The sequence below is a fragment of the Ictalurus furcatus genome, chromosome 20 (genome assembly GCF_023375685.1).
Source record: "Ictalurus furcatus strain D&B chromosome 20, Billie_1.0, whole genome shotgun sequence".
In the NCBI taxonomy this organism is placed as follows: Eukaryota; Metazoa; Chordata; class Actinopteri; order Siluriformes; family Ictaluridae; genus Ictalurus; species Ictalurus furcatus.
In genome coordinates, this window is record NC_071274.1 from 5,008,926 (window position 1) to 5,022,818 (window position 13,893).

At 40.0% G+C, this 13,893-nt stretch overlaps 1 protein-coding gene across 5 annotated transcripts in view; it reads left to right on the forward strand.

Annotated features, from left to right (window-relative positions):
* The window catches only part of ift80 (intraflagellar transport 80 homolog (Chlamydomonas)), an 87,629-nt gene that overhangs the window by 69,181 nt on the left and 4,555 nt on the right, over positions 1-13,893 (forward strand). For all 5 annotated transcript variants that reach the window (XR_008388766.1, XM_053652041.1, XM_053652042.1 and 2 more), the window contains exons 14-19: positions 3,435-3,570; positions 4,924-5,071; positions 5,580-5,751; positions 13,237-13,326; positions 13,467-13,639; positions 13,721-13,844. Coding sequence is in view for 4 of the 5 variants with exons in the window: in XM_053652041.1 (XP_053508016.1) it covers positions 3,435-3,570; positions 4,924-5,071; positions 5,580-5,751; positions 13,237-13,326; positions 13,467-13,639; positions 13,721-13,844 (843 nt within the window). In the remaining variant the exon portion in view is untranslated. The remainder of the gene's footprint in view (positions 1-3,434; positions 3,571-4,923; positions 5,072-5,579; positions 5,752-13,236; positions 13,327-13,466; positions 13,640-13,720; positions 13,845-13,893) is intronic.

The window sequence follows — 13,893 nt, forward strand, 5'->3', positions numbered from 1 at the left end:
TAACAACATACAGTACATTGTTATGCAGATATACAGGAAATACAGAACACTAGTTTATTTATATTTTGGGAACCAGTAAAATCTGTTCGGAAATATCGCAAACAACTGCAAACAAAACTAATAATTGCGTGAGCATGATTTGTAAAGGAAATCACTCGCCGTTGCTGAGGATGGGCCCCCACATGGACAGCCTAAAGATTGTTGGATGAAAATTATGACAAATAAAACACAAGGGAAACAACTGTCGGAAAACAAGGGTTTTGTTAAGGGAAAAGTAGCGTGTATTCAGGTCCAGGCCCATGCTATGGAATGAGAAAGGACTAAAGGAGAGTGGCCCAGCTGTAGGAAGATAAAAACAGAGAGATAGGATTTAATCTTTCACTCCCAGCCATAAGTCAGTCTGTTTCAGGTGTAACATAGTTGAATCTGCTGTCTTGACAAATTTATAAAGTACACAGAATAGGTATAGGGAATAGTATCATAAGTTACTAACACTCACTTACTGCGTAACACATGCACATACATGCAAGATATGTAAACACACTAGATAGATGAAATAAAGATGATTAAAAGAAATAAACAGAGTTTATACACTTACCCATAGTAAAAAGCAAAGGAAGATTCAAAGAGATGGTTGAGGTCCTCACTTGTTAACAGTCAGATTAATAGTGACCTAGGGAGCTGAAGTTGTTTTTCAAAAAACCAAAACCAGTCAGAAATAAGGGAATCGAAAATAAGAAAAGTAAACATAACAGGCCTCGAAAATAAGAAAAATCAAAATGTAACGGGGCTCAGAAAATACCTAAAAACACACACGATAGGATTGGAAAAGAGTGAGGGGCGTACACATGGGATGGCAAACTGTATAAAAGAGAAGCCCCAGCTGAGGGGAGATCAGATCGCTTTGGTGAGATTACTGAGGATGGTACCACTTAAGGACCTCAAGTCTGCATCAGTGAGCAGTTAATAACTTCAACAAAATAGACTATATGAAAACTATACTGGTTTCCATATTTCCTGGTCACACAGCTGCACTTTTTGACCATGTAGTACACAGTAATAGAAGGGAATTATTTATAATCGCACTAATGGGTTCCCTTTTCAGTCTGGTTCCTCTCGAGGTTTCTTCCTCACATCGTCTCAGGGAGTTTTTCCTTGCCACCGTCGCCTCTGACTTGCTCATTAGGGATAAATGTATACATTTGAAATGTATCTCCTGAATTGATTATATTTCTGTAAAAGCTGCTTTGTGATCATGTCCATTTGTTAAAAAGCTGTACAGTTCAAATAGAACTGAATTAAGCGGTGCTTAATTAGTTCCACTAATTTCTGCAACATATTGTTGGATTCATATTTAATGTAAAAAAGAAGAAAAAAACACTGATTTTGGGTTTCAATCTGAATACATGTACAGATATTTGGAGCGCTAATCGGTCCTGCAAATATCTGTGGTCTGAGACAGTAACTCGTGATGAAGGCTGACGCTGCATTCGACTTGCTTAGGAATTCTGAATTCAAAATGATGTCATTTTTGACCCCTTTTGTTAGCAACAATCTTCCCTGATAGCGTTAGTAATGAGTAATGTATTTATCTCCTCGAAACAGCAAAGTGTATAGTCAGTGTTCTAGATTTAACAAGCTGATATATGTGTATATGGATTGATCTGCAGTGAATAATAGTATATACAGTATAACTCATTTAAAAGAAAGAAGTGCTGCTTCGTTTACTGGTGATGCCGTGAGCGGCCACGCCGATTTGACGTCACATGCCGAGCTCCGGGTCGAGGAGACCTTCCCGAGTTTCCGTGTAGGAATTCCGAGTTACGAGCTTTAGTCGAACTCGGCGTCTGAGCTCACGACAAATAGGAGAAGTTTCATTCCTTAGACTTTGTAAATGATTTGAAATAATCATAACACCGTTTCTTTCATCAAAATTAAGAGATTAACTAGTTGTTAATGACGTGTTAGAGGTGATGGAATATTACGTGTGCTTTTTCTCACACTTGAGTCATCACTACATGCTTTAGCGCCATCCAGAGGACAGTTGGTGCACACAAAGCTTGGATCAGCTTGGAGAGGTCAAAGAAATGGGGGGGGGGTGTTGTCAAGGGGAGGGGTGGGTCTGGGGACAAGAGTTGATGGAAGTAGCCAGGATCAGCAGTTACTGTTTGTCAGTGTGTGTGTGTGTGTGTGTGTGTGTGTGTGTGTGTGTGTGTGTGTGTGCCAGCACTCCTCAAGTGCAGCTTCAAAACCCAGGAGTGTTAAAGCTAGAGCCAGCTGGATTTGTCTTCCACACATACTCATCCAAACTCCCTATCCAAGCGCAGAAGCACACACACACACTCAACTCAACATTACAAGGTCCCTGTGAGGTCTGTGAGTGTGTGCACTGTCTGCCTTTGCTGTGTGTGTGTGTGTTTGTGTGTGTGTGTGTGTGAGAGAGAGGGAGAGATTGGAACCTAGGACAGCCTGCTCTTCTCTCAGCCAACTGACTTATTTACTGTTTAATACTTCTTTCTGCCAGATCACTAATAACAGAATGTTTCAAAGTGATGCCAGTGGTCTAGCACACACACACACACACACATATACACACACACACACACACACACACACACACACACACACAAACATACACACACAAACTCCAGCAGGTCACCGCGAGTAATCTCCAGTACAAGTGTGATGGATGTACATTTTTCTTCCTAATCTCCCATTACTATTTTCCCGCTGGAGTGAGATCATTATTCTCCGTCTTATTCTTCACGCAGCACCCCATAGATGTTCTGCTCTCTCCATTAGCAAGCGATGTGAAGCAAATTCCCAAATCTGGCTACTCGAGCGCACAGGCGGCTGTCAGAAGCCATCTGAGGATGACAGAGCTTAACCCGAAGGATCCCTCTCGCTCTCTCCTCAGGAATGTCGCATTTGATATGCACTGAGCTCCATCTGTGAACGAATGTTTGGATTATGCGCCGGGCAGCGGTGTGTAAAATCGCTCTGCGTGCATTTCATGACAGCCCAGAGTTGCACACTGCTTGCATTTCACACCCTTTTCACACCGTCGCCAGCTCATCGTACGTGCCACAGCTGCACGGGCACGTTTCACCACATACATTCGCAAAGCCAAGGGCCGGTTCCAAATTGTATCACGCCTAAAGACACAATAAATTCAACAAGCTGTCATTGCTGAAATACAGGCATGCTTCATCTTTATCTTCCAGCCATATTGTGAATGTTCAGGTTAAACACCTGTTTTGATCCTAATGCTCAGTTTAAAGTGTAATAAAACTTTATTATTTACAGGGACAATCTTTTTCTCAGTCTGGCACGGTTGGAAAGCGGGTCGAACGTTTGAAGAGGCTTCTAGAAGGTTTTGAAGCAACCAATTTCTCTCTCTTTCTCTCTCCAAAACCTCTGTATATGTCTCTCAGATGGAGGTAATGGAAATTGCCCTTGACCAGTGTGGAGCCTCCAACGACAGGAAGATCGCTTTGATTGACAAGAACAACGACCTTTATCTGACCTCTGCGCGCAGGCTGGGCAGAGAGCAGAGAATGCACAAGATTGGTGAAAAGACAGAGACATATTTTTGAGCTTTTCCACTAGCTAGAAAGTGTTTTGTTTGATTGTAGATACATTACCTTTGCTTAGAAAGCGACAATTTTCACCTTTAATGATTTATGTAATCAAGAAGAGACAAATAACTTATCTATAGTAATGGTTTCTTCCACTGAATTTACATTTCTTACATTTCCCAACACCCACATAGAATTCCAACATCATCTTCAACTTGTAGAGAGTTGAACCTCCAGCTACGGAAGCCCTGAGCGGCCATTTTCTTTTTTTTTTTTTTTTTGCTTTCTCCTTGATCTCAACATAAAAAAATTGTCGTTTTCTCGTGATCATGAATTAATATGTGTAGTCGACATAACATGATGTTGCTTTTATTGTTCTGGACGCAGCAAAAGCTTAGAGCAGTCCCACAGCATCATGGATGAACAAATTCGTTTTGACTTTGATCAAAGACTCAGTCAAGCTGAAACAGCTCTACGTTCAACATACGATTGACTTCCACATTAGTGTCCGACACTTGAGAAGGAGACACCCCTCCCTCTTAATGCGGAGATAAAGTCCATCGCTACAGTGCGTAATTATTACATTTACGCTGGCGATGGTGAAGACGTGCACGCGATCACCTCACGTGGCACGGGATTTTCTCGTGATAAAATTACATTGTGAAAAAACAGCTTTTTTTTGTTATGTGGAGATCACGAGAAAATTAAGTCTGGCTCACAAGAAAACAAGAAAGAAAAAAATATATTAATAATGCACAGCCACTTATGGCTTCCATATCCAACGGATAGTTAGGCTAAATCCTAAATGGTTTCCTGTTCACTATATATGTTCGCTATATGGGGTATAATATAATGGAATGGTAGAACTTGCATCACGTAATGAAGAACATCATGCTTTTTATCCATCACGCTCCTGATATATAACATTATTATTAATATATAACATTAACGTTATTGAGTACAAATCACAACATAGCACTTCAATATTTTTTCACGACTTATGGTTCAGGGCTTTTATAGTTAGTAGGATGGTACCACTCTGAAGCTTTTCCTTTATGAGTAAATCATTTTTTTTTTTTTGGTATGTTTGTAGAACTGTACTTAATAACACGCAAATGTTATTCAATGCAGAGCCAGGAAGTGCATTTTAGTGTTAATGCTTTAATGTGACTTTGTACTTTTCAGTTGTTATACACACGCTATGTTTCATATACATTGCAGTTGTATTACATCATTCATAATGCAGTGAAAGACTAGTATTATTGATTAACTGACTTCTCTCTTGCTCTCTCTCTCTCTCTCTCTCTCTCTCTCTCTCTCTCTTTCTCTTTCTCTTTTTTTCCAGGCTCTATGGTTCACACCATGGTCTGGAATGACTCAGCCAACATCTTGTGTGGAATCCAAGACAACCAGTTCACTGTATGGTACTACCCCAGTGCTGTGTTTGTAGACAAGGACCTGCTACCCAACACACTCTTCACCAAGGATGCCAGGTGAGACACACTCGCACAACAGTGTAGGTTTTTACACTTGGTCTAATCCTCTGAGTAAACACAATACCTGTGTGCTATCGCTACCTCATACTGAGACTCTCAAGCACCGAGTTGGATTAGCAAAATATGAAAAGGTTTGTGATGATCCTGAGCTGTTTTGGAAGAGGAGCTTTCTGATTAGAACTGTAGTCAGTGCTTCCTCGGGATAACAGCTGCTGTAAGTAAGGAATAAATCACGATAGCATGCGATGTTATAGGGAAATAATCAGCGACGGTGAGTTGTGATCTGTTACCACTTTAAGCACCTCGAGTGTTTTGTTTTTGTCATACTGTTTAAACGTTTTTAGTTGTATTTAATGTGAAACGCTTTCACCTCGAAGTGTTAAGAGTGAAAAACGGTGAGCGCTGAGGCATGCCTTTACACTCACTATCCAAATGCATGCACTCACTTTCAGCTTTATATATTATTATCCATCATTACGTGACCATGTGCTTGTTTCTCCTGCAGTGAATTCAGCAGCGCTCCACACATCCTGAACTACACGGGTACGCAGGTGACAGTGAGGCGAGCTGATGGCTCGTTGGTATACGGCGGCGTGCCACCCTACCCCACCATGCTGCACGAGTACACAGGCTCCGCTCGCTGGGAGGAGGCCCTGCATCTGTGCCGCTTCGCCAAGGTACACCTGTCTGCCCAAACTCATTCATTTCCAGTGAGATTCAAGTCAAGAGATTGTCTCGAACACGCAAGGCCTTCTAGAGTTATTCTGGCTGTATGTTTGGGGGTCGTTGTCTTGTTGAAACGTCCATCTTCTCCCCAGAGTCCGTTTCATGTCCGAAGACATTAAATTCGCCTCTAATATGTAACGGTACATCACTCCATTCATGTTTCCTTTGATGGTGTGTAACGCCTCGGTACAGATTGAAGAAAAGTATCCATCTATATATCGTGATGTTCTCACTGTGCATATGGTGATCGTGGGAGCATACACACAACCTTTCTTTCTCCAAACATGACCAGATGAATTATTATATAGTTCCATAAGGGTTCTGATATCTTTTGCATCTCTGTGTTTCTTTTTTTAACAGAGAAGTTGTGCGGATTTGTGTAGGCTGTAGGAACAGAGATGATTGCGTTGCAGTTCATTGTTCTCTGTGTAACTGCTGCTTCTGCTGCATTCAGGTCCTCCGGCAACTCTCGTACTGAAAGTGCATTATGAACTCTTGCGTGGTGCACCTGTTGGGGGCCATTAGTTATGGTTCCATGAATGTTCCACCTGCATGTTATTAAAGCGTTTGTAGTGACAGGGAAGTTTAAGGTCTTTGCTATGGCTCTGTAGCATTTTCCATTCGAGTCTTGTTTTTAATAATGTTGTCCCTGAGAACTTTAGGAAGCTTCTTCACCTTCACCATGATTGCTTTCTTTTTTTTCTTTCTTTTTCTTGCCAGTCTTTCTTTCTCTCATCAGTATTTTATATAACAGTTTATAATACAATGAATACTATTTTCTTTCTTTCTTTTTCTTTCTTTCTTTCTCTCATCAATATTTTGTATAACAGTTTATAATACAAACAATGAATAGAACTTCTTTCTTTCTTTCTTTCTTTCTTTTTCTTGCCAGTCTCTCTCTCTCTCTCTCTCTCTCTCTCTCTCTCTCTCTCTCTCTCTCTCTCCTGTCTTTTTGTCTTTCTTTCTTTTCACTTGCATCAGTAAAGAATGGTAGTTATCTTGAATAATGTAATTTGGCGAAATCGTGTTAATATTTTATACAGCATTTTATAACACAAACAGAAATGCGCATTAGTGTAACATGCCTCCTGGGTCCTGTTTAAACAGCTATGTAGCTTATTTCCAGCACTGACAGTTTGATTAAACACAGTAATGCTTTCGGGGGGAAAAATGATAATGAGAAGACAAAACTTTACAGGCTGCAGCGTGGAGATAGCCTGTCCATCTTGTGGTGGGAAAGCGGAGAGCAGACAGCTCTCGCTCTATATACAGTAGTTATGGAGAGAGTGATTTGACCCGGAGTGAAATACACAGACTGAGGGGAACTGTTTTAACGTGACCTGGGGCTAATGATTTCAAATTAATTGTTCCATTAGTAGAGACTTTAAATTGCTTGCACATTTTGAGCTGTAAAGGGAGACAAACCGGACACTGGACACATGGCTGAGCTTTCCCGAGCCTGGGAAAGTCCCATGTAAATTAGACCTTAGACTGGGACTCTCTCTCTTTCTCTCTCTCTCACACACACACACACACACACACACACACACACACACACACACACACACACAGATATACAGGTCTGTGCATGCACAGAGAAAGTGACTCGCCGTATGTGTGTGTGTATGAGCTAGAGGAGTAGAAGTGTGGGAGTTAAGTGAAGGCTGTGTAAATGAGCTGCCTCATCTTTGTACATATTAGTATTTTGTTTTTTCAGACCCTGCCAAGTGTCTGTAGGATTGTAGTCCCATCATGTCAGTATTCCATTGTTTTACACCCTTTAAAAAGGCCAGTGGAAATAATCTTAAGTAATATACAGTATTTCCGATGTTATATTCTGTGGGAGAAGGAGGTTTCGCACTTTTTCTTCAGTATAAAGACACTCCTGGAAGTGGCTATCATCTCCTGCCCAAACTAAAACAAAACCGAGTGTTCTCCAAGTTTAAAACACAAAACAATACAGTATGGAAGAAGTTTAAAAGTACATGTCAGAGAAGTGACACTTCTGAAGGGGTTTTTTTTGGACACAGGTTTAGCCTACATGCATGTTGTAGTCATGTGACCTTCACGTTTTCAAATACTTATAATAAAGGTTAAAAAAAAAAAGTTTTTTTTTTATTAAATACCCAATCATGTTAGTGACCTGATGCCAATTAACCTCTTTTTAGTAACACTGACTTTTCCAGCCTTTTTTTTCCCCCGTCCCAACTTTTTTTTTTTTTTTTTAAGACGTGTTGCAGCCATCAAATTCAGAATTACCTTATTTTTTCCTTAAAATGGTCAATTTCCTCAGTTTAAACATTTGATATGTTTTCTATGTTCTATTGTGAATAACACATGGGTTTATGAGATTTGCAAATCGTTGCATTCTTTATTTACATTTTACACAGCGTCCCAACTTTTTGGGAATTGGGGTTGTAGAATGACTTGTGTGCTTAGGGTCGCTTTCTCGCTGCATGTCCGACTTTCACTTGAGATTCAGATCATGTCCTGACATTTTCCTTTAAAATTCCCTGGTATAATTCAGAATACATTGTTCCATCTATGATGGCCAGTCGTCCTGGCACAGATGCTGTAAAACAGGCCCAAACCATGATACTACCACCACCATGTTTCACAGTTTCACATAAGGTTATTAAGATAAAATGCAGTATTTTCCTTTCTCCAAACATTATTTTTTGGTTCAATCAATGGATTGTCATCCCAATGATTAAAAACATCGGGCTCTAGTACTACCTTTAAATTAACTGCTAAACCTAGAGCTTCACATACTTTTGCCACTCACAGATATAAGATTTAATATATATCATTTTCCTTACTAAATAAATGACCAAGTATAATATTTTTGTCTTATTTGTTTAAGTGGGTTCTCTTTGTCTACTTTTAGGACTTGTGTGAAAATCTGCTGAAATTTTGGTCATATTTATGCAGATAAGTAGACAATTCTAAAGTGTTCACAAACTTTCAAGCACCACTGTACTTAGTTACTTACTTACATGTTTTCTTATCTTCTGACTTACCTACCAACTGGGAGAACGAAAGCTACCACGTGCCTGTTCTGTTTTGAACTGCTATCTACCCTCTTCCACATACATGAGCTTCCTGGCTCCGGAACGTGACCATTAAAAACTCTAAAGGAGGCACATCCCTTCAGAGCTCCAATCCTGATCACTTACCAACATCAAGCCATTAGTAGATGAGACGAACTGGCGTCTCTCCTTTGGGGACGCAGCCGTTTCTTTCAGGGACTTTAAGAGAGTCGACATGCTGTAAGCTTGTCCTTGACCTTGAATGACCTTGAATTTAAATGATTTTCAAGCAGCAGCTGTTTTACCATATGCGTCAGGTGTAAAGGTGAGGAACGGATGTCTGTCTCCATGTCTGTCTCCATGTCTGTAACTCACGTCTAACATGAAGTCAGTAGTACTGATTACTGAACACTAGATCAATAGTTCTATAAAAATACTGAGAGAGAGAGCGTGCAGAGAAACACGCCTCATGACCTGTCTCTCTTCCCTGTCTTCCTGCTTCCTATCTCTCTTTTACTCTTTTTATTATTTCCCTATAATTCATGCATTTTTTTTCTTCTATCCAGGTTTCTCACTTCTAACAAATCTTTTTTTTTTCCCTCTAGCTGATCTATAAATGTAAAAAGTAAGGCTGTGCTAAATGTCAAATGACAAGGTTTGTTGCCTTGAATCAAATTTTAATTGTTTCCTTGAGATTGATTTTGTGGCCTGTATACAGTCCTCTGGATTTGCACAAAATGCTCCACTAAGTCCTGCTCGTTTTAAAGAAGAATGCTGTATTTATTACTTTTGTTGTTGGCTGGTGTTTGTGCAGTTTTAATTGGGTGTCTGAATGAGCCTTGGGCAGATGGAGCGTCCACACTGGATTGCCTGACGCTACAGTGGGTTTGTGAGGTAGTGCCAGCGTGGTTTGAATTTGTTTCTAATTAGTTCATGTGTCATCATTTACCGTACACAACCGACCTCACCCAGCAATTAATGCATACAGCAGGCAGCTGTGCGCTCACTCCTCACCCTCCCGGCATTATGACGCTTTAACTACAGACCCTGAGAGAGTCCCGGTATGGCGTTACCCAACTGTTAGTTCTCACACTATCTGTTCTGTTAGAACACAGTCTATCCATGCTCTTGCTATAGTTTTCACATGAAGTGTGACTACCTGAACCATCGGCAGCTAAGTAACGGCACCCGTCGATCTACTCTACTCTTTATAATATTTCCATTTTATTAGTAGTGTGTAACAGTTAATCGATTGCATCGTTTTTTTTTCTGTCCTCTGCAAATCTTTTATATAAAATAATAAACAAAAAAAAAAGTTGAATATGTCTAATTTCTTATTATGAGATTATGATAAAACAAATATACTTTTTTCATTATTAAACCCATTTCTGGACCTTTTTGTAAATTCAAGCATGAAATGGTTTTCTATTGATATAGTTTTGCTCCTTTCTAAACATAATTGATTGAAATAAATAATATGAAATGAAATAAGACAATTACAAGCTAGAATTTGCTAAAGAAATGTCTAGAAATAGGCTTAATAATCTTATATTCTTATATTCAAAACACGTGCACTTGACTTTCGCTTTTGTCATTGCAAAGCAAGTGTTACAATAATGTCAGTACTTCTACCACACTGAGCAATTACTTTACTGTCATTTATTTACTACTTACATACTTACTTTGTTTGCTTGCTTACGTAAATATTTCTTATGTACTTACAGTTGAGATCATAAGTTTACATACTCCTTGCAGAATCTGCAAAATGCTGATAATTAAAACAATAATAATAATAATAAGGGGGATCATAAAAATTGCATTTAGTTTTTTATTGAGTCCTGCCCTGAATAAGCTATTTCACATAACAGATGTTTACATATCGTCTACAAGACACAATAATAACTGAATTTACACACATGAACAAGTTTACACAAGCTTGAATCTTAATACTGTGTGTCGTCACCTTTATGATCAGCGACATGATGTTATGTTTTGTGAGAGTTCTTCACGAGTCCCTTGTTTGTCCTGAGCAGTTAACCTGCCCACTGTTCTTCAGAAAAATGCTCCAGGTCCTGCACATTATTTACTTTTCCAGCATCTTCTACATATTTGACCCCTTTCCAACAGCGGCTATATGATGATGAGATCCGTCTTTTCACACTGAGGACGACTGAGGGACTCGTACACAAGAGCCAGAGGGGTGAAAACTTTTGAACAGGAAGATTGGTGTAAATTGTTATTATTTTGTTTAAAGATCTTTTTTTATTATTTAGTACTGCCCTTCAGAAGCTACATAAAATATTTACATGTTTCCCAGAAGACAAAATAATAATAAAACAATTTACACCAATGATCCTGTTCATAAGTTTACATCCCCCTGACTCTTAATGCATCTAGGTGTATGTAAACTTATCACCTCAACTGTACTTGTTTACTTGCTTACTTATTTGCTTGCCGACTTCCTTACTTATTTACTTACTTAATTAATTTGTTTACTCGCGTACCGAATTTAATTAAAATTAAAAATTATTCGCTTGCTTAATTTTTACTAACTTGCTTACTTACTTGTTTGTTTGTTTACTTGCTTACATATTCGCTTGCTTGCTCACTTGCTCGCTTTCCAACCTGCGTGCATGCTTACTTGCCTATTTATATCCCACAGTTGTTTTAAAAAAAACTGTTGATCTTGTGGGGGTTTTTTGCCCGGTATAATAGCTTTTTTTTTGAAAATGTAATAATACTGACTTTTTTAATGGATGTGTTCTATAACTTCTCAGACAAACAAAATACCGTGATACATCTTGTCTATGGGCAAAGTGATGTGTTCAGCATGTAGCTCATGAGTGTCTGGTTGAGCAGGTGGAGTTTGGGGGTGGTCAGTGGGGATGTGATGAAGAATCCAGCGATGTGGCGCTTCCGTATTTCTGGTAAACGCTGCAGTGGCGTGGCTCTTCCCGGAGAGGGAGTGAATAGGGAGAAGGAGGAGGAGGAGGTCTCTGGGTAAAAGTTAGTCCAGTGACAGAACAGTGGTCTGAGTTTTACTGGGCCGCCAGCGCGACACACACCTCAAGGCAGTGACTTAATGCTGACTAATAGCTCCAGTGCTGGAGATTCTCAATCACTGAATATAAATGCATTAAGCAGCTGCTCCATGCCTCGGATATGGTGGAGGTGTAGAGCAGGAATGTTTTGTTTGGTGAATGTGGTGTTTTTTTGTTTGTTTGTTTTTTAACTGAGACAGTAGATGATTACACCATACCTTTTGTTTGTAGTTTGTAAATCGCTGTGTTCGAATACTCTCTTTATGTCAGGGCCCTGCTCCTGCACTGATTTCTCCTTTCTGCACTGTCTATTCTCTCTCTCTCTCTCTCTCTGCAGTTAATTAATCGATCTGGCCTGCAGCACCACAGTAACGAGCCTCATACAGAGAGAGAGAAACTGGGACTATTAACATCCCCGTCCCAGCAGAGACGCCAGTCTAATGACCTTCCTGTCCTTATTATCCCTCTGTCAGGTCATGATATCATCTGAGCATCAGACCCCCATTACATTTTCCCCCCAAACTAAACCGTACAAATTTGCCTCTTCTCTCGCACGAAACACAACCATAACATACACAGCTGGATGATGCTGCACATCAGCTTTACCATTCTTCTATGTTTCATCCACTACAGTGGTTTGGTTTTTGGGATTTGTCCTATCTCTGTCATTTTGCTTCACTGTTCCTTTTGCACTGAAGTGTAATGTAAACCTAAACATAACATAACATTTAATTACAGTTTTAAACAATATTTGCATTGGAACTGTTATTTCAGAGACATTCCTTGGCCTGCTAGTTCGTCCCAGAGAATATTCCCAATGTTGTGGTGTTGTACTTATTTTAAATACGAAGACCTGAGCTAATAACTGCAAACTGCACACGAGCAAACTTTTACAAGTCGCCTCGAATTTTGTGGTGCTGGAGTATGGCGGACGTTTTAACAGCCGGTATCTGATCACACGCCGAATTATTTAGGCTTATTCGTTCACTTTATTCATGTGAGGAAATCACACTAGCAAAGATTTTGAGGTCTAGGCAGACTGACTGTTTTTTCCACGACCTATGTTCAACTGTGCTTACACAACATGATCTTTGCAGGAAGCCTTGTAAATAAAAACATCAAAGTATGTTACATTCAAGAAAATAAATGGCCAAAGCCTGTACAACTTTTTATTAGTCTTCGTTATGCCATGCACAGATGGACATCTCCATCTGTGAGTTGCATGCATGTTAACTAAAGAGGGAAAAGTTAGGAAGATATCAAGAAGAAGCATCAGAATAAAAACTGTGAATCTAACCATCATGTGAATCTTGCTTTTCTGCTTGTCGAGGGATTGAAAGTTTTGTTGTGTGTGTGTGTGTTGCAGGATCAGGCCCTGTGGGCGTGTCTGGCTGGCATGGCCATGGCGAACAGAGAGCTTAACACGGCTGAGACAGCATACGCGGCCATCAGAGAGGTGAGCGTGATGTATAACGTAATGCTCAGAAAGGTGAGCGTTTATAATGTAATGCTCTCCTCCCATCTGCATTCCTTTTAAAATGAAAAGGGCCCTCTGTTCGTGTGCGTGTGTGTGTGTATTGTGTCCAATCTCTTTAGGTGGATAAAGTGCAGTATATAAAATTTATAAAGGATTTGCCCTCTAAGGAATCCTCCCTGGCTCATATACTACTCTTTAGTGGACAAGTACAAGAAGCTGAAGCTACATTACTACAAGCAGGCCTCATATACCAGGCCATACAGATCCACATTGACCTCTTCAACTGGGACAGGTTAGATGCTGTGTGTAAATGTTTGTCTGTGTGTGTGTGTGTGTGTGAGCACTTTTTTGCCTAACACAGCTGTTTCCTCAGAGCTCTGGAACTGGCAGTGAAGCACAAAACCCATGTGGACACCGTCCTTGCTCACAGACAGAAGTTCCTGCAAGACTTTGGCAAAGAAGAAACCAACAAGCGTTTCCTGCAGTACTCTGAAGGGGTGATCCGATTTCACGTGTCTCGTTTTTCTCTCTCCTTAAACTCTTCTT